This window comes from Betta splendens, chromosome 3 (genome assembly GCF_900634795.4).
Source record: "Betta splendens chromosome 3, fBetSpl5.4, whole genome shotgun sequence".
NCBI lineage: Eukaryota > Metazoa > Chordata > Actinopteri > Anabantiformes > Osphronemidae > Betta > Betta splendens.
This window is the reverse complement of record NC_040883.2, coordinates 12,977,608-12,997,183: the sequence shown is the minus strand read 5'-3', so window position 1 is coordinate 12,997,183 and position 19,576 is coordinate 12,977,608. Positions and strand designations below refer to the sequence as shown.

General features: G+C 49.7%; 2 protein-coding genes across 4 annotated transcripts; both read right to left on the bottom strand.

Moving 5' to 3' along the window:
• Positions 1-459: 459 nt before the first annotated feature.
• On the bottom strand, positions 460-5,178 carry depdc7a (DEP domain containing 7, paralog a). Its single transcript, XM_029145432.3, has 9 exons — positions 5,026-5,178; positions 3,063-3,513; positions 2,486-2,616; positions 2,217-2,409; positions 1,924-2,144; positions 1,694-1,836; positions 1,497-1,622; positions 1,341-1,419; positions 460-1,261 (listed from the first exon to the last, which is right to left on the bottom strand). The coding sequence occupies exons 1-9, from the start codon at positions 5,039-5,041 to the stop codon at positions 1,038-1,040; spliced, it is 1,584 nt and encodes a 527-aa protein (XP_029001265.1). The 5' UTR covers positions 5,042-5,178; the 3' UTR covers positions 460-1,037.
• A 2,390-nt stretch (positions 5,179-7,568) lies between these two features.
• Positions 7,569-19,548, bottom strand: qser1 (glutamine and serine rich 1). 3 transcript variants are annotated; one of them, XM_029143598.3, is made up of 13 exons: positions 19,044-19,548; positions 17,319-17,428; positions 17,010-17,147; positions 10,943-16,699; positions 10,523-10,827; positions 10,288-10,404; positions 10,055-10,188; positions 9,806-9,969; positions 9,542-9,679; positions 9,317-9,414; positions 9,042-9,188; positions 8,813-8,908; positions 7,569-8,735 (listed from the first exon to the last, which is right to left on the bottom strand). In XM_029143598.3, exons 1-13 carry the CDS (start codon positions 19,151-19,153, stop codon positions 8,595-8,597), a joined length of 7,455 nt encoding a protein of 2,484 aa, XP_028999431.1. In that variant the 5' UTR covers positions 19,154-19,548; the 3' UTR covers positions 7,569-8,594. The 3 variants fall into 3 exon arrangements, with proteins under 3 accessions (XP_028999431.1, XP_028999430.1, XP_028999432.1); XM_029143597.3 differs by having other exon boundaries at positions 9,791-9,969; positions 19,044-19,545; XM_029143599.3 differs by lacking the exon at positions 17,010-17,147 and having other exon boundaries at positions 9,791-9,969; positions 19,044-19,544.
• Positions 19,549-19,576: the final 28 nt, after the last annotated feature.

The window sequence follows — 19,576 nt, the reverse complement described above, 5'->3', positions numbered from 1 at the left end:
CAGCTCTGAACCTAATCTCCAGCAGAGAATCGGAACACATTTGAAATTACACTTTAAACGTTCATTAACCACAGAAGCCGCAACAACTATGCTGTTTGTATTTTTATAGCTTGTGAATAATAAATGTCGGAGAATAATGTGTTTTTCTGAGTGTGTTGCTGCAAACGTCGCCAAGAGAAGGTGTCAGGGCAGGAATCACTTGACAGCAGCAAGGACGAGGTGTGGAAAAACACGGTCGCAGCTATGGATGCTGCTCAGTGAAGCAGTGAGGCTAAATCTACAGGCGTGGCTCATAAGTTTATCCAATAGAACGCACTAGTTGGAATTGGCACAAAGGTCACAAATGTGCTGCACATAAACATCTGAATATAGAGAAACCTGAACAATGTGTGTTTTTACAGATACACTGTAGAAAGGTAATGATGCAGTTTTCCAACAGAAAAACAGCAAAGAGAGAAATGAGAAACTTGTTGCAGTTTATTAAAAGCTAGCAAATATAGACAAGATGTGCATAGTTTTTACTCAAGTAATTTCCTCAATGATCAGAGGGACACAAACCTGATTAGAAACACATCTTTGAAAATGCCACTAAAACGTGGCTACGAGCTAACAACGCTACAAAACATCTGCTTCGCTGATTTGTAGCAACAAGCGAAAACCCAGAGGGCTGATTCTCATGGATGAGATGCCGCCGCACAAAATCGGAATTTCAAATTTCCAGGTCGTAATTTCCGTTTTGCGTTTGGACTGCGGCTCCTCTGTGCATCCTTGATGAGCAACCACAGGAACAGACACATTGTTCTTTTTAACACTGTTGACGGATGAATGACGCTTCAACTTCTCATTCAGTAACAGTCTCAGGACATTTCATCTTAGTGTCCTGCACTCAGACAATGTCTAAGTAGTTAATTAAATATTGCTTATTATTAAGGAACAACTATTCAAATTCACATTCTTCAGTCCAGTAGTTCTAAACTACAAATGCTCTTACTCTTCAACACATCACATTACATTTGTTCTCATCTACCAAATAAATATTACTGTAGCAACATATTGATCCTGCTCAATCTATTTCCAAAGTACTGAACAAATAATTGCGGGTGGCCTTTATAGAACTGTCCCAGTAGTCGCCTCTTTTCTTTGGTGGATAGTTTGGGGTTTTCGTGCACTGCCCTGAGTAAGGCCCAAAGTTCCTCTCTAGTGGTTGTCTGTGCATTTTGTGAGTATGTCTGAGGACTCACTCTTGTGCAGTATGTTGACCCTAAAATATGGACAAAGATGCCAAAATTAATTGTGAGAAACGTGTCTCTGTGGTTGCAGTAGTAGAAGGATTTACAGACCTGTTATCATGTCAGGATCTTTCCCTTTTACAATATTCTTTAATCTGTCGCTGACCATCTTATGCAGCGTAACAGGAATCTAGCAAAAAAAAAAAAACATCTGTTATTTTCTGTCCTGCACCGTGCTTTTAAATCACAGTAAATGAGGAGACGTACTTTGAACAGATCACAGTGCTTCTCCATCATGAACAGAACCATCAGGTCCACCTTCCCTTTGGACAGCCTCCTGCTGTAAACGATGGCGCTCGAGAACGACCTTTTCAACGCCATTCGGTTCTCAATCTGAAAGAGAATGACGTCGTCTTAACGGGGACCAGGCCCTCGTCGCGCGCACGATGCCGACGGGCGCTCACCTCCCGGTGCAGCTTCACCTCCTGCGGTCTGGCTGCCGCGGCCATGAACCTCAGCAGCCTGCGGAGCTCCTCCCGGCTGCGGGCGTCCTGCAGCCTCAGGCTCAGCTGCAGCGCCTCCAGGGACTGCTCGTGTTTTCCGTTCACTGCAAACGGAGCACAGGAGGCACGCGGATGAAGCCGCCGAGCTCGCGAGGAGAAACCTAAGGCGGAAGCGATGCGCCCCATCTCACCGAGGAGCTCCGAGATGCCGGTGTGGACGTCGAAGACGCGGTTGCTGAGCAGCGGCGGCCGCTGCGGGAGCCCGTAGTGCTGCACCAGGACCTCGTAGAGCAGCCTCTTGCTCCGGAGCGGGTCGTCGGCACAACCGGCCAAACCCCGACTCGCCTCCACCACCAGCTCGTCGGGCAGAAACTCCAGACAGTCCACCGCTGCCGACAGCCAGTCGTCGGCTCTGCAGGAGGGACGCAGGCGGCTCAACGGACAACACACGGGGCGAGAACGAGCGAGGGCCTAGAGGTCTTACTGTGCTTCGCTGAAGGCCTTGAGGACCTCGCGATCCAAATAGCTGGACGTGTACAACAGGTCCGGATCGCTGTCCCGTCCGCGCAGGGAAGGCCGACACGTGTCCCCGCCCTCTAACAGGTCCTCGAGCAGAGGCAGCTCTATGAGCTGCAGCAGCCGGAACACCGCCTGCTGGTGCCACACCTCGTCCACGACTGTGGAGACACCACGTGTGAATGGAAACACACACACACACACGCGGGACACGCGACCCGTTGGACTCGGACTTACGCTCCTGCGACAGGCCCAGGCTGATCATCTGCGGCGTGACGGACAGGCTCAGGTTGAGGTTCTCCAGCACGTCCTCGACGGACCTGTCTTTGTTCACGGGGGAGGGGGCGGCGGGGCTCTTCACCTCCGGCCTGAGGGGTCACAGGAACGGAGTGGAAAAGACGTATTTGAGGATATCTCCATCTTTCAACAATTGCTGATAAACAACAAAGAGGTCATGGAGGTCGTGGAGGTGGAGAACAGGCCGACGTGTCCCTGGGAGACGCACGCGTTTGCTTCCTGCCTGGGAGCTACATGTTTAACACCATTGTCTAGTCTGAACAGTCAACAGCAACCAGTTGGATGAGCTTCGTAACCAAATCTGCTCACCTCCGTCCCTCCAGCTGACTTAGCTTGTTATTGATTTTCAATGAGGGCTGTGTTTTTTGCCCAGAACCTGTTGTCGGGGGATTAACAGACACGAGGAGCTTCATGATGAGCCTCAGGTCTCGCGTCACGGCTCACCGCTCTCCATTAAGTCGCACTTTATCGACAAAACAGGCGTCGGAGCGAATCAGAAGCGAGATCTGACAATTACCGCTGGCGCCGCGTGGGACTCTTGCTCTTCCTCGTGCGCTCCTCGCTCATGCTCGGCGAGTCGTAGCCGCTCTCGATGGTGGTGGTGGAGTGGGAGTTGGGTCCGGCCAGCGCCGGCGAGGGGCTGCTCAGGAACCGGTACAAGCTGCAGCCGCTGTCCTCGAACGCGGCCCGCTTCTTGGCCCGCACGCCCACGGGCTCGAACACCCTGGAGTCCATCAGCGCCTGGCAGAGGCGCACGGCCTTGTGCCGGGGCACGGCCTCGTCGCCGAACAGGCGGTTCAGGGTGATGTGGGCCAGAACCACGTCCACGGCCTCCGAGCCCAGGAAGCAGTCGTGGTAGGACTTGAGGTTGTGGCGCCGCCGCTTGACCTCCACGTGAGACTGGAGGTTGGAGATGATGCTGCTCCAGATGTAGGTGGCCCGGAAAGGCCTCCCAGCCATGCCTTGCTCTGACGGGGGAGAAGAGGGGAGAGAGTCAGGGGATGGAGCCCTGCAGGGGGCGAGTCCAGTCATTTCGGTTCACTTTACAGACAATTAGGCACCAAACACTGCAGGGTTTCTCACTCCAACACACGCCAGATGAGATCTTATTACACGGCTTGAGACTTGACCGCACAGATGAGTGAACGGGGACCCAGAAGATCCAGGAAGTGAATGCAACGGGCGGTTCCGAGAGGCCCGGGCTCCGCGTTAAGAATACCGACCCGTCGGCAGAACCGGAGGACGCAAACACCCAGGACAGAAGAGCGGCGAGCAGATGCGCGCCCACTCACCAGAGCAGCACAACAGCTGCTCACTGAGGGAAGAGGAAGGAATGCGGTGGGTCTATCTGAGATCCGCCAAAATACGTCAAAACCTCGTCTCCCTCCGGAGACGGGGATTTACAGCAGCAGCTCCTGCACGTTGCACGAATAAGGGAATGAGTGAGAATCCCAATTCCATTGCTTTAATCGCTCAACTTTATACAGGGATGCATTATCAGAATGGAATCCCTGACTTAAGCTGGGCCATCTGGAGACGCGCGTCAGGGGTCCGTGGATTACCGGTCACACGAGAAATCCGGATCTGATCAATATCCATTAATGCTTGTTGGAGTGGGGGAAAAGTGGGGGTCAGGTGTGGGTCGGAACAATCCTGGGAACCCTCCGGTGCGCTGTCACCTCCGGTTCCTCGCGCCAGGCTGAGATTTGAGGCCGGCGCGCTTTGGTGCCTCCGCGCTCCCTCCCCGCGCCTTTGGCCCCCACGGAAGGCGGATCGCCCGCGACGGCGCGTGAGCGAGCGAGCTGCGCGTCAGGTCCACGGTGCGCCGTGTGTTTGCACACATCCGCGGAGGTAAATAATCGCAGAGGGACTAAGGCAGCCTCGTTCCCCATGCGACCGAGGCTGGTTGAGCGGTGCCAAAAACCCGCACGGAACACGGGACGCGGGGCTAATGGTTTCCACGCAGGGAACCGCGTGCGACGCGGATAACTTCATTCCTTCAACATACTGAAACCGGTGGGAGTCCGTGTCACTGGTGTGTGTGAAAATAAAGGTTCAGCCTCCACGGGCACAGATTCAACCCCGTGCGTCCTGTGTGTAACACAAACGCTGCGCTGATGAGTGCGCAAATCTGCCCCAATCCAATACTTGACATTTACACATTTCCAACATGTGTAGAAACGGGCTGAAATTACAAAAGGGCCAAACGAAGTTGACAAAAACTATTTCAAACACTTAAGATGCGCCGGGTCGTGACCCACACCGGCTGAAGGAACAGAGGCGAGCTTTAATCCGGTTCCTGGTTCAAATATCACCGCATTAGCATTAAGTGATGCGCATTAATAGGTCGCTGCACGGACACTGATGGGTTTCCGCCGACGCAGACAGGAGGTTACACTATTTAACAGGTTCAAATCTAAAGCGTTAAATATGAATGAGAATCTCCACATTATGTTATAAACGTATTTAAGGGTGATTACCTGGTGTTCGGTGCATGATAACCTCCTCCAGTGACTAAAAACAGCCATTCAGACCATGTCCCTGTGCTTCAATTCACACCGTGACGCACGGAACTAACTCCGCTCAAGCCCCGAAACCGTCTCCTCCCACTGTAAGAGCCTTTCTTTCTATCGCCGCCCTGTCCGGGCATTAAAGTGATAATGAGGCCCCTGCTGTTTCCCTCCACTTTAACATAAAGCGAACTAATTCACTGGTTTGCGCCTGGAAACGCGTTCCTCGAAGTGAAACCCGAGCTCGTTGCGTTTAAAGTCACAGTTTATCACCGATCTTTCTTACGGTTGTTCACATTACACAGACAGCAAACATTAAAGCTTAAATGTGGAGTAAGAGACGTCTGCGTGGGAGTTACACGTCCAGAATATTATATACAAATATATATTATTATTATTATTATTATTATTATTATTATTATTATTATTATTATTATTATGTTTCATGCAAACCTTCACCTGCTCAGTCACACCCTGAAAACCTACGATAGTGCATCTGATCTGATAGGAGCAGACGCCATGAAGGCAGAGTCAGCTGTGGAGGTGTCCAGCAACAGAGGAAGACAGGTGGAGTGAGAAACAAAGAGATTCAGAAAGAAAAACACTTTTTCCGTGGCCTTCGGTCAAATTATTGGGTGAGAGCGGAGGCTTGGAACACGTGACTCGTCTCAGGCGTCAACGCTGATTCTGCTCCCCATCGTCTGGGATGCGGGTCGTCCCTGAACTAAATGTCTCACGAGTGTTATTATAAACAAGTCAGCAGTCAACGCACGCGCCTTCGCTCCCGAGGCTCAATCTGACAACAGAGCAGCAGTAAGGTGCAACGTTGGTCCAGATATTAACGTGCAGCGTCATAAGTATGAGACACGGGTGAGGCCAAACCGGTTCGATCACTCGCCTCCCAACCGGGGTTGTTTTAGGCTCAGAAGTTTGCTTTACACCAACTGGACTGAGAATTCAAGCAGCCACAGCGCACTCCGGCGCGACTTAATAATGAACAGAGTAGAATGATCTCCTCTCTCTGCTGTGGATGGTGATTTTGATTTTCCTTTCAGTGGAATGTAGCTCCGTGGAAGCAAACTGGTTCAACAGCTCCTGAAACGAAAACACTGCAGCCGGATGTGTTTTGTCAACTTGCCATTCTGCGGAGTAAAAGCTGCTTTATGGCCATTGAAAATGAGAGAGAGAGAGAGAGAAATCTGGTCAATAAACACGAAGGTCACCGCAAGTCTCCTGTTTCCCTCTGTTTACCTGGAAACCTCTGCATATTTCCCTTCATTCTTATCGGTCACACAGTCTTAGTCAAGTAGTAGTCTGTGCGTGGTTATGATGATAAATCCTTTATGGAACAAGGAAATGAAACTGGGCACTCGCAAACAGACACAGCAGAGCCAGTATGAGAGTTTTTTGCCAGTTTGTTTAGATTCTGTCCCAAACATTAGCGGTAGAAGCTGTTGTCAGATCCCTCATTTACATACAAGACACCAGATGCACAGTATAAACATATTCCTTTACAAGTAGAAAATGATGCATTTAAAATGATGAAAACACAGACAGAAGCGGCAGATTGTACTTAAAGCACTCATACTGATGTGATCACTTTGAGCATAACGCTTCCTTTTTTCTGCTCCGTGTTTAAGTATAAACATAGGCGTCATAAATAAACCGTAACTGCATCTTCATCACGCAGCCCAGCGGATTTCGCTGCAGGGCAACGGACTGTTGGTCTCCACCACGCTCTCATGCTGCCTGAATGGCCGCCTCAGTCCGTCTCCCACGTCTGAACAGAGCGCCACATTAATATGCACGCGTTTCCACGTGGACGCGTCGAGTACGAGGGTCTTGCAGTTGTGCCCTTGCTGGAATCCTAAACGCCTGCCATCCTCTGCCCTCGCTCGTCCCCACCTCCACAGAACAGAGGACAGTGGCTGTCCTCAACGTCTGAGCAGCACAGAGGCGCTTTTGTCAGTTTGGAGGGCGACAGTAATTTTGCAGTGCAGACAGCCTGGACAATCATATTTTATTCAACAGTGCCGAGGTCCTTATACATGACACAAAGCCAGCGAGCTATTGGCAGTGAACAGATGAATCATGGTGGAACAGAAGCACAGATGACTGCACTGTAAAACCCTGGTTCTGGACTGAGTTTCTGCTACCAGGACTCGAGGTGATCCAGCTCTCACCTGCCGTCCCTCAGAATGTTTCTCATTCTGGGATCAGCAACACATTTCCAGAATAAGGCAGCAATCAGCATTTTAATGTGTTCTAGGAAGTCTGGTTAAATATTTCTGAGGACTTAGGCACAATTACACATTTGTTCCCGTTAGATTTGAGAGACAGCTCAATTGTGAGGCCGTGTGTCATTTCGCTCATTTGAACGGACAGAAATGTTTTTCATCGTCTTAGGACTTTGGACGTCACTGTGCTTTCACACAGAAGGAAAGTCGTGACTATTCAAAAGCATTTCATTTTTCTAAATGCAGTGAAGGGGCGGATTGACCATACAACAAACATCTGATACATACCGCACTTTATTTACAAACTGCGTCTTTAGAAGAACAAGATGTTTTTCATAGCATAACATTGGTGACCAACTTATTATCTCATGGAAAAAGTTGAAAAAGTCTTAGTCTTAGAAACGGTTCTGAAGAGAGAACGTAGCAGTATTTACCTCAATAAAAAATATATATCTGTAATAAAATGTGGGCTATGTCTTAAAGGAGTATAAAGACAATATTACCTCTTTAAATTTTACTCTCAGATAATTAAAAAGAAAATTCACAGAGCAGAACTGCTGCTGCACAGTTCCTGCAGCTTATAAGCCAACGGGTGTTTGAAGCACAACCTTTATACCACAATGTAGATACAGTATATATTTTACTGAATTGCTGCAGTTCCCACTTCCCTGATCCTTTTTACACAATGTACATTATATATAAGTTGGCGCTCCATTACAAAATGGATGTTTTACAAACAGTATATAACTATGGCTATATATAATATATCACTTTGCTTTTGTACAATTAAATCAACTTTATGTGAACCTACATGAACATAAATGTAGGCTGGTTCTAACTGTTGGTACAGTAAACTGATTCCTGCATTTTTACTTGCTGTGCTCTACATCCTATGTTGATTGCTTTCTATCAAGTTCATACTCACTGGTTATGTTCTGGCTTTTAACTAAATTTTGATTAAAAAAAAACAAAACAGTACAAATCTATATAAAGGCCCATAAAAAGTGAGCGTGAAACTACCAAAAACTACAAAGACTTGGAGAGCAGCTGCGCGGAAGCTCCCAGAGGCAAAGTCCTTGTCCTCTTTTGATCAGCTTACTGCTTTCTGTGTGCAGTTCAGTGATGATGCTGTCCCACCCTGTCCTCCTGCTGCCGCTTTAACGTCCAGGTCCCTGAAAGTCTGTCAGGTGACCCAGCCGGCAGGCCGTTGACTCAAACGTGTGCACGGCTGCAAGGTGAGACTCAATTCATCCTCTTCAGGTGGAGGCATCCTCTTGTCTTTAGACCTTTGCACGGGCTGGATCATCGGCAGGCCTGCTGCACTTGATTGATCAGCTCTCCGAAGCGGTCAAAGAGCCCCTCCACCCAAGCTCCATTCTGTAGACACTTTTGCACGATCTCCTCCTGTGCCAGTTCTCCTGCCTGCACGCGCAGAGATGCAATCTGGGGGGAGAAGTGCAAAAAGAGATGTAAACACAGAAGAGCTGTAAGAGCGTTTGTGTAGTCAGAGGAGGCCTCACCTCGTCTTTACACATGAGGTATGTGTGGTACTTGTAATGCTGCAAAGAGTGGTACAGAGAGAACCACTGGGTCTTCTGCTGGTCAACTGTGTACTCCTAGAGAAGGAACATAGACCAACTTAATGATAATTCTAATATCAATGTACAATGACTTGTGGTGAGGAAGTGGAGACAGTGTGCCCTCTGCTGGACAGATTCAGAAGTGAGCGTCACAAACGCAGTGGCTCACTTGTGGCACTTTGTTAGGCATCTTGTAGGGCTTCATGGTCTTCTTGTTGTAGGCCTTTCCACTGAGGCGAACCTTGAAGGCCGGGGTCTCCCCATCCTTCTTCAGTTCAGTTACCACTGATATCTCCGGGAAGCTGTCCAGAGCCATCTGAAGACACAAAACAGCAGCACTTCAACCTCTAAATGTGACTGCACTGTTTGCAGCTTTCATCTGTGTCCTTTTAAATCCTTCACAGAGGAATGATTTTCATTGAAACACATTTACCACCCACGTACCTTCAGGACTTGACCTATGTGCAGTTTGTGGAGCAGCCGTTTTCTATTGTCGGTGATCATCCCATCCACTCTTTTCATATTTGGCAGCAGCAACTCATCTGAAGTACAGGAAGTCAGACGTAGCTGAAGTACCACAGAAAGGATCTGAGCCTGGTTCTTACATTTTCCAATCAGTTCTGGCCACTCGAGCTGAAAACTCAATGTCCAAGAAGGAAACCCACTCACCATTTGCTCGCTCCAGCGCCGTCATCACATCCTCATCTAAGGCAATGCTGATGAGCAGTTCTACAAAGCACTTAAATGCCTCCTTCATGGTTCTTGTGTTCAGGAAACGTGACGCAAACGGCACTAGAGGGTTTAACTCTGCATGTGTGTATGCAGGGCAGAGAGAGTGGGAAGATACTTAGACCACAATCAAACCAAGCTACTAATTCAAACCAGCGTTAAGGAGGAAACTTAAAAAGCCCTTTTCACCATCATCTTCACCACCTTCTTCTGCAGACGAACCAGAGGCAGTGGAGGAAAACTCCTCTTCCCATTTCCTCCTCTTCTTAGGTGGGGCCTCAGCCCTTGGTTTGGGCTGTTTGGGTCGGAGCCTCTGGCTCTGGGAGGATGTGGCAGTCAAGCCCAGAAAGGATTTCACCTGAACTCCCCTGGCAAGGAAACCAGAGAAAGTTACAAATCTGAAGAAAAATGTTGCAAAGTAAATGAAGTACGTGAAGAAGTACATGTTGGTACCTTAGTGAGTTCATAGGTTTGCAGCGTGGCTTCCGACTACAAACTCGTACGTACTCCCTTTTGTTTACTGTGTCCAAGAACTTCACATACACCCGCTGGTACATGGTCTTGACATCACCAAAGTATCCAAGATACTGCACACAGGCACAGTGAAAGCCTTACGAGTTGCCCAATTAAAAATGTCATTTGAAAGACACCATAATGCACATGAGCATTAGCATGACTTTACTTACACTGTTTGTGGCTGAGAAGACTCTTTTTCCATCTCTCAGTTCAGGCACAAATTTCTGCAGCAGCGCCTTCTGGACCTTCCAGATGGCTGGAGGCTCGCTCCCTGTTCTCATCGTCCCCTGTACATTTGTACATGAAGAACAGGCTTCAGAATGAAATGCATTGAGACATCTGACTAAACCAGGAGTTAAGAACAACGTGGCGTTTCACCACTATGCTGCCTTCTCCAGGCGGTACCTTCAAGTTCTCGATGTCCTCGTTCCTGACGACAAACTCGTCCCTCTCTCGGTACATTCCCTCTCCTCCGCTGTCTGACAGCTCCTCATCAGTCAGCCCCTCGATGGCCACGCTCATCAGCTGCACGGCCAGTTGTCCCGGTGGGGTTTCCTTGGGCTCCTCTCTGGCTGCGAACCCAGCCCCTCCTGGAGCAGCGTTTGTTGTCTGCGTAGGAATGGCTACCTGTGGCGCACAGGTCTCAGAGACAGTGTGGGTCGCGGTGGTGACTTGGGCCGGCTTCACGTTGGAACTAGATATTTGAGCGTCTGGAAACGCAAATGTTTGAACATGAAGAGAACATTTATTTAAATACAATAGACTAGTTTTTAATTCTTGAAAAATGAACACACATGTGACTTGTAACAAGGCAAGTGTTCTCACCGGTTCTCGCTTTCCGATCTGAAGACTCATCCAACGCTGACAGCACCGAGGTGATGCTGTTCCTCAGGGCCTGGTTCTTCCCAGTGCTCTCCTCCTCATCTGAGCTGAACGAGGGCAGCGTCTCCAAGTTCTTCTGCAGGTCCTCATCCAGGCGCTTCTGCTGAGAGCTCGCTCGTTGGCTCTCCGGTGGAATCGGCAGCTGCCCCTGCAAAGTGTGCAACCTGGAAGCCAAAGCAGGGACCGTGCATGTGGGTGGTTTGGTTGAGACGCAAGCTTTTCGGGGCCGACTGGTTGTTCGTGTAGGACTTGGGGAGTACTGCTGTTTGGGACCAGATTTGATGAAGTCTAGGAAAGAGCCTATGAAACCGGTTTTGACCTCCGGCTGTTTCTCTTCCACTTCGCGGATTCTCTGCCGCATTCTCTCCTGCTGTGGACAAACATCATAAACACCGTTTGAGGCAGAGGGTGAGACGACGTCGCCGCCGCGGGAGTTCTGGCGCTTTCCCTGCCCGCTACGCTTGGCTGCTCTGGACTGCACGCTGTCCTCCTCAGAACCACCTGACTTGGTCAAGGACTTGGAACGAGACTTCTTTTTTAGAAAGTCTTCACCACCTGGAGACTCCATGCCATCCCTTGTTTTATTACACTTATCGTTCCCTTTGACTGTGTTGTGAAGAGGTGAGGGGTCGTACATCTGCCCGGGTATGTGATGGTCATTCTCAGAGCCTCCATCTCCATTTGAGTCAAGCTCAGAACTGTTGCTGTGGTGAACAGACCGACTCGCACAATCTGGGGTCATCTGAGCTCCATTTAGTGTCATGCCTATGGTGTGGGAGTTAGTGTTGGTAATGATTTGCTGTTGTGCCGAGGAAAAGCTGGGTGACACGTGCCTTATATCCACGGTGTGGAAGTGCCCTTTAGAATCAACGGGTCCTGCCATCACTACCATCTCAGCCTCAGCAGAAGACGTAGCGTTGACAAAGTCCTGTGGTGCGACACCACAGGCTGCCACTGTGGCAGCCAGAATATCGTCAACGTTAGACAAAATATTTCTGTCATCTGCAAGCAGCATGGAGTCTGGGAAGCAAATGGAGTTGAGAGCAAAGTGGTTCTTGGCAACATTTGACTGCTGATTTACTGACTGGCTGTAGTGCTGCTTAGAGGAATCAGAACACCCTGAGCTCTGTTCAGACACTGTCGTTCTCTGTTGACCCAACATCTCCTGGTTCATGTGAACATACTGAACATGAGGGCCCAGATTTTGTGTTGGCTGGATCCCTTGCACCGATACCAACTTTGAAGGGTTTGGACCATGGTGGACAATGGGCTGCTGGAGAACAATCATCTGGTTGGCATCGAGGAGAAGCTGAGCACCAGGAGCAGTGATGTATTGGGTATGTGCTGCTGAAGATTGGGGCCGAGGCTGATTGTGGTTTGGGTGGTTTTGCTGATGTGACTCAGGGGTTTTGAGTTGCAGCGGGTGCTGGTTGAGCTGCTCTGAACTTAGAGGTACATGTGAAGACACAATACTAGAGTCTGTAGTTTTTGTATTGGTCGTTCCCTGACCATTGGCACTGCTAAGATCAATGTGCTGTTGGCTCAGACAACCCATTCTGTCATCATTTACCTGTGCTGTGTTTGACTGATCCATTCCCATGAGCTGGTCATCAGAACGTGAATTGCTTCGAATAACGCTTTGTGGTTTTTGACGATCATCCATTTTTGAAACAACATAGATGACATTGTTATGGGCAGTTACATTATTTCCTACAGCAGAGGAAGGCTGGAGGGTTTGTATGTCCTGTACAGGGGATCCAATGTTATTTTGTAAGGCTTGGGCACTTGAAGTGTAAGGAGGCAGGGATGCAGACATGTTGTATTTATTGACCTGTGTCTGCTGCTGGGACAAAGTGCCATGTGTTTTGCCCCCCACTGACGCTTGCATGAAGGTGTAGTCCTGTGTAGAATTAGTTGAGGGCAGGCTTTGCACACACGTGGTTGCGTAGGATGAGTTGAGGGATTGTCCTACAGAGTAACTCTGGGTCCGAGTCCCAGAAGCTTGCCCCTGTGAGTGGGATGCAAAAGTCACATCTGAGGCACCCTGAGAGTGAGATGTGGAGTAGCTCCCAGAAAGATTCCCCTGACACAGGCCCTGGACCTGTGCTCCATAATGGACCTCCTGCTCATGGCTCAGCCCAGGACTGGAGGAGTAACCAGGGGTCTGACTAGCAGATACTACGCTGCCTGATTGGCTAGAGAGGGAAGGCAGTGTTGTGTAAAGGTGGGGGTGCTTGTTTGAGGAGGGACTGGGGGGTTGTGGCTGCGTGCGGGGGGTGATATAAGTTTGAGAAAGACTACTGGACAACAGGCTGGGCATCAATAAGTTCTTGGAATCATTTGACTGCTGGTTTGTTGACTGGCTGTAGTGCTGTTTAGAGGAGTCAGGACACCCTGAGCTCTGTTCAGACACAGTCAGTCTTTGTTGACTCTGGGCTTTCGTAGGACCTAGCAGCTCCTGGTTCATGTGAACATACTGAACATGAGGGCCCAGATTTTGTGTTGGCTGGATCCCTTGCACCGATAACAACTTTGAAGGGTTTGAACTATGGTGGACAATGGGCTGCTGGAGAACAATCATCTGGTTGGCATCGAGGAGAAGCTGAGCACCAGGAGCAGTGATGTATTGGGTATGTGCTGCTGAAGATTGGGGCCGAGGCTGATTGTGGTTTGGGTGGTTTTGCTGATGTGACTCAGAGGTTTTGAGTTGCAGGAGGTGCTGGTTGAGCTGCTCTGAACTCAGAGGTACATGTGAAGACACAATACTAGAGTCTGTAGTTTTTGTGTTGGTCGTTCCCTGACCATTGGCACTGCTAAGATCAATGTGCTGTTGGCTCAGACAACCCATTCTGTCATTATTTACCTGTGCTGTGTTTGACTGATCCATTCCCATGAGCTGGTCATCAGAAAGTGAATTGCTGCGAATGACACTTTGCGGTTTTTGATGATCATCCATTTTTGAAACGACATAGATGACGGTTACATTATTTCCTACTGCAGAGGAAGGCTGGAGGGTTTGTATGTCCTGTACAGAGGATCTGCTGTTATTTTGTAAGGCTTGGGCACTTGAAGTGTAAGGAGGCAGGGATGCAGACATGTTGTATTTATTGACCTGTGTCTGCTGCTGGGACAAAGTCCCATGTGTTTTGCCCCCCACTGAGACCTGCATGAGGGTGTAGTCCTGTGTAGAATTAGTTGAGGGCAGGCTTTGCACACACGTGGTTGCGTAGGATGAGTTGAGGGATTGTCCTACAGAGTAACTCTGGGTCCGAGTCCCAGAAGCTTGCCCCTGTGAGTGGGATGCAAAAGTCACATCTGAGGCACCCTGAGAGTGAGATGTGGAGTAGCTCTCAGAAAGATTCCCCTGACACAGGCCCTGGACCTGTGCTCCATAATGGACCTCCTGCTCATGGCTCAGCCCAGGACTGGAGGAGTAACCAGGGGTCTGACTAGCAGATACTACGCTGCCTGATTGGCTAGAGAGGGAAGGCAGTGTTGTGTAAATGGGAGGCATCTTGTTTGGGGGGGAACTGGTGGGTTCTGGCTGTGTGTGGGGGGTGATATAAGTTTGAGAAAGACTACTGGACAACAGGCTGGGCATCAATAAGTTCTTGTAATCATTTGACTGCTGGTTTGTTGACTGGCTGTAGTGCTGTTTAGAGGAGTCAGGACACCCTGAGCTCTGTTCAGACACAGTCGTTCTCTGTTGACTCTGGGCTTCAGTAGGACCTTGCAGTTCCTGGTTCATGTGAACATACTGAACATGAGGGCCCAGATTTTGTGTTGGCTGGATCCCTTGCACCGATACCAACTTTGAAGGGTTTGGACCATGGTGGACAATGGGCTGCTGGAGAACAATCATCTGGTTGGCATCGAGGAGAAGCTGAGCACCAGGAGCAGTGATGTATTGGGTATGTGCTGCTGAAGATTGGGGCCGAGGCTGATTGTGGTTTGGGTGGTTTTGCTGATGTGACTCAGGGGTTTTGAGTTGCAGGGGGTGCTGGTTGAGCTGCTCTGAACTCAGAGGTACATGTGAAGACACAATACTAGAGTCTGTAGTTTTTGTATTGGTCGTTCCCTGACCATTGGCACTGCTAAGATCAATGTGCTGTTGGCTCAGACAACCCATTCTGTCATCATTTACCTGTGCTGTGTTTGACTGATCCATTCCCATGAGCTGGTCATCAGAACGTGAATTGCTTCGAATAACGCTTTGTGGTTTTTGACGATCATCCATTTTTGAAACAACATAGATGACATTGTTATGGGCAGTTACATTATTTCCTACAGCAGAGGAAGGCTGGAGGGTTTGTATGTCCTGTACAGGGGATCCAATGTTATTTTGTAAGGCTTGGGCACTTGAAGTGTAAGGAGGCAGGGATGCAGACATGTTGTATTTATTGACCTGTGTCTGCTGCTGGGACAAAGTCCCATGTGTTTTGCCCCCCACTGAGACCTGCATGAGGGTGTAGTCCTGTGTAGAATTAGTTGAGGGCAGGCTTTGCACACACGTGGTTGCGTAGGATGAGTTGAGGGATTGTCCTACAGAGTAACTCTGGGTCCGAGTCCCAGAAGCTTGCCCCTGTGAGTGGGATGCAAAAGTCACATCTGAGGCACCCTGAGAGTGAGATGTGGAGTAGCTCTCAGAAAGATTCCCCTGACACAGGCCCTGGACCTGTGCTCCATAATGGACCTCCTGCTCATGGCTCAGCCCAGGACTGGAGGCGTAACCAGGGGTGTGACTAGCAGATACTACGCTGCCTGATTGGCTAGAGAGGGAAGGCAGTGTTGTGTAAATGGGAGGAATCTTGTCTGGGGGGGAAGCTTGAGACAGACTATTAGACAGGTCATGCAGCTGGACTGACTTTTGATCAGCAATTACCGAACTCTGGTTCTGTTCTGGTGAGGAATAACGCTCAGGAGGAGAGTGGTTATGATTCTTATCAACCCCAGCCTGGTGTAGAGCTAGATTGGAGCAGTCTTTAGTTTTCGGCACAGAAGTGGATGAATAAGCTTCAGTGACAGAGTCTATTTTGGGTTGTGGTGCACCATGGTTGACCCCTTGAGAGGAATCTGCTCCTGTGGAATGGCTGCCAGTCACTGAAGTTTGAAGCGATGGATCCTGTTGGTAGGTCACATCTGCATCACTGCCAGAGCCAAAGTACTCCTGTAAAGAGTGCTCAGAATTGGGCAACTGCTCTGACACTGTGTGGCTGCTAGAAGGCCTCTGGTGGTGTTTGATCACACTACATTCACGCTGAAGAGCTCTTTCAATAGAGCTTGAGAAAACAGTGGCTCCATAGGGTTGTGGAGCACCATGAGAGGCAGGTACAGCAGAAGACATCAGGCTGAACTGTGGCTGCAAAAGGTGGGGGGCTGACTCCTGGGCAGAGCGGTACGTTGAGGACTGGACAGGCAAAGCAGAGGCAAAAGCAGGTGCAGAAAGATGATTGAAGGCCAGGGCAGTGGGAAGCACAGTCTGGGTTGACTTGAGATGTAGGAGTTGGTCGTGGTGTGGAAACAGGCCATTGGTGGATGTGCTGAAGGCAGGATCCTGGAGAGCAGGGGATGAGTTACCAGCATAACTCCTGGGAGGGTAGGCACTAGTGTGCTGGTAGGACGACAGAGAAGCAGGGGAGGGGAAGGTGGCAGTCGAAGGCAGGGCACCAGTCAAATACAGCTCCGTGGTGGAGTTTGTACCTGCAGAAAAGCAACAGAAAAGGAATAACTTAGCAGAGCAAGTCTAAACTTAAAGAGCTTAAATGAAAAGAGAAAGATGTCAATTAAGACTCTCAGTCATTTAAGAAGAAGCCGTTCAGTTGATATGGCTCATCTTACAGACAAGACAGAAAGAGTGCTTAGATTAAAGGCAGTGAAGAGCAAGCAGACTCCACTCAAAGCCAGACCATAGCATTGGCCTGATAAGGCACCGCTGTGATGCATTAATATTACCCACACACTTTAAGTTACTTTTTAATGAGTTTGATTAAAAAACTGGATGTAGTCTCACCAGCTGACCATGATGGAGGTCTAAAAGGAGGAAGCAGCGAGGCACTAACGGGACCAGCCTGAAGGCTTCTAGTCTCCATGGCTGACAGGAAGCTCATAATTGAGGTTTCAGACGTATTACTGCTTGTGGCAAGAGTTCCTGACAGCAAAAATAGCAAGAGGAAGATAAAGATAAACACGGATAAGAAGAAGAGGTTTGAAGGGAACACGGTTTTAGGCCATTTAAGAACCGTAAAGTTCTGATCCCAGTGTCAGCAAGTAACAAAGATATTAGCCCACTCAAAGGATGCTTAGCACATCAAAAACTCACCTGGTGCAGCTGGAAGGTGTGATGTGGTGTAGGTGGGAAGCTGGTGGGTGGGGGTGTAGCACTGCCGCTGGAGGAGCTCTGCGTCGAGGTGTGCAGCACCATAACTGCTACTGCACAAACAAACACACACACATTTCCACGACAAGCGCTTCCTTTTGTTGACCAGACCTTTTCCTGAGAAACAAACTCACTCAGGTCCTAGTCACATTAAACAGAAATGGCTTTAACACGCATGCTTTATAAACACACTGCAGTTTTTTTTTCAGTACCAGTGACAGCTGATTCATAAATATCTATGTTGTGGATGAGAATTAGGAATCTCTGTCAAAGCGGAGTTTGAAAGTGTTCAGGCCTGGGTCACGGTACTGTGATACTGATTGAAAAAAGTCAATAGTGACACTTTGTTCCATTACAACTGACTTGACATTCTTGAAGGAAAACGAGGAAACAGACATAAAATCTGAGTTAATCAGACGCAGCCAGCCTGATCCAAAGTGTTCCTTTTTTGCCAGAAGGTAAACAGCTGTGGACAGAGCTGGAAGAGGTTTGTTTGTCTCCTCCCAGACGGCAGTATCCCTCTCTTACACAACTCAACAGTGAGTTAAAAACACACAAAAACACGTGTAATACAGCTAAACACGAATTGCTCTGCTTTTACATTAGCCCGATGAAGCGAGGCAGCGCTCAGCGTCTGGCGGGTGGAACATGACCCAGCAGGCTTCAGTGACATCTCTTTTCTGCACCATGTTTGCGTTCACGTGTCCCGTCACTCGTAGGACAGTAAAACCTAGCGAAACACAACAGTTTGACATCCCAAGAAGACAATGACGCCGCAGCTGCAAGATTGTATTCTTAAGGACTAACACAACCATCAGACTGCTGGAACAGCAGACAGCGCCAAAACCTGCGGTACGTGGGTCATGACACCATGAAAACGTGGAAAAATAATCTCAGCATTTCTGATCATGGAAGAGGCACAATTATTGTGTAATCGACCGGATTCATCTGTGTAGTAACTACTTATCTATGTGTGGTTCAGGGGATAATAACAGTGCTAATAATCAGGCAGGTTCCTGCAGCTTTGCTGTAAATGGAAGTGTAGGAATGACAACAACTACCATGTGCTGCTCAAAACCACAAACCGACTAGTCTGACTTTCAGCATGATGTCCATTCCATTATTACTACATGTACTTAGTGCACATGTCTACAATTTCCAGCCGCCACTTCGGAAAGTTCTGCACCTATTTGTTTGTTTTAAGACAAACACACGAACTAGGGAGAAACTTCTGGGACCGACAATCTAAAGGACGCCACATCCTCCACGCAGCAGCTCCCGGAGTTACGTGTGATTAGCATTGGCTGCTAGTCGCCCCCTTGTTTTGGCCGAGCCGAGCAGCCGCGGCTGCGAAACCCGCGGGTCCGCGCTCGCGCTCGCCTCCCGAGTTGTAAACTTCACCCCGAAGCCCCGGCGCCCGGAGTTTGTCTTACGTCCGCTCGTAGCCGGGCGGGGACGCGCGCTAGCTAAGGCGGCGAGGTGCGACACAGCGACGAGCCGCTGGGAGAGCCCCCCGGCGGCTCCGAGCTTCCGCAACTCCCATCACATTCCCCAATTTCCACAATTCCAACAAGTACACATGCGCTTTTCCTCCCCACAAGCGACGCTAGGCCTTCCATCACCGGTGTTTCCTTCGGTGGCCGACCCGCCCGCTCCTTCATCCTTTACCTTGGCTTGATACTGGCTGCGCTGCGGTCATAGGCCCACGACGCTACGGTCTGTGCTGGTGGAGCCAGCGCGTCCGCGAAGCTGGATGTCGGCTCGGCCCTGTCCATCATCCGGTGAACGAGTCGCTTCCCCGACGGAGCTTCGTGGCGCAGCGGACGCACATCGTAGCCGCCCGGGTCCGACCCACCGAGCGAGCGGGCGGGCGGGCGAGCGGGGCAGGCCGTCCCGTCCCGTCAGTGGTGTCCCGCAAAAACCGCCGAGGAGCTCCGATGTCCCGTTCAAACGCGTCCCGTCGCCCCCCTCGCAGAGGTTTCGCTAATTTCTGGTCATCTCCCGTCACGCAGAGCCGCGCAAGCCCTGCACGTCTCACCTACCCATGGTGCTGGATTTCCCAGGATGCACCGCAGAGCAGACTTTGGCTGGAAGTTCTGTAGTTTTCCTTCCTCCCACCTAAAGTTCAGCCGCACGTGCTCGGGCTGCGGGCTCCCGACACCGGCTCGGCGCTCTCTGTCCGCGACGCCCTGCAGCCAGAC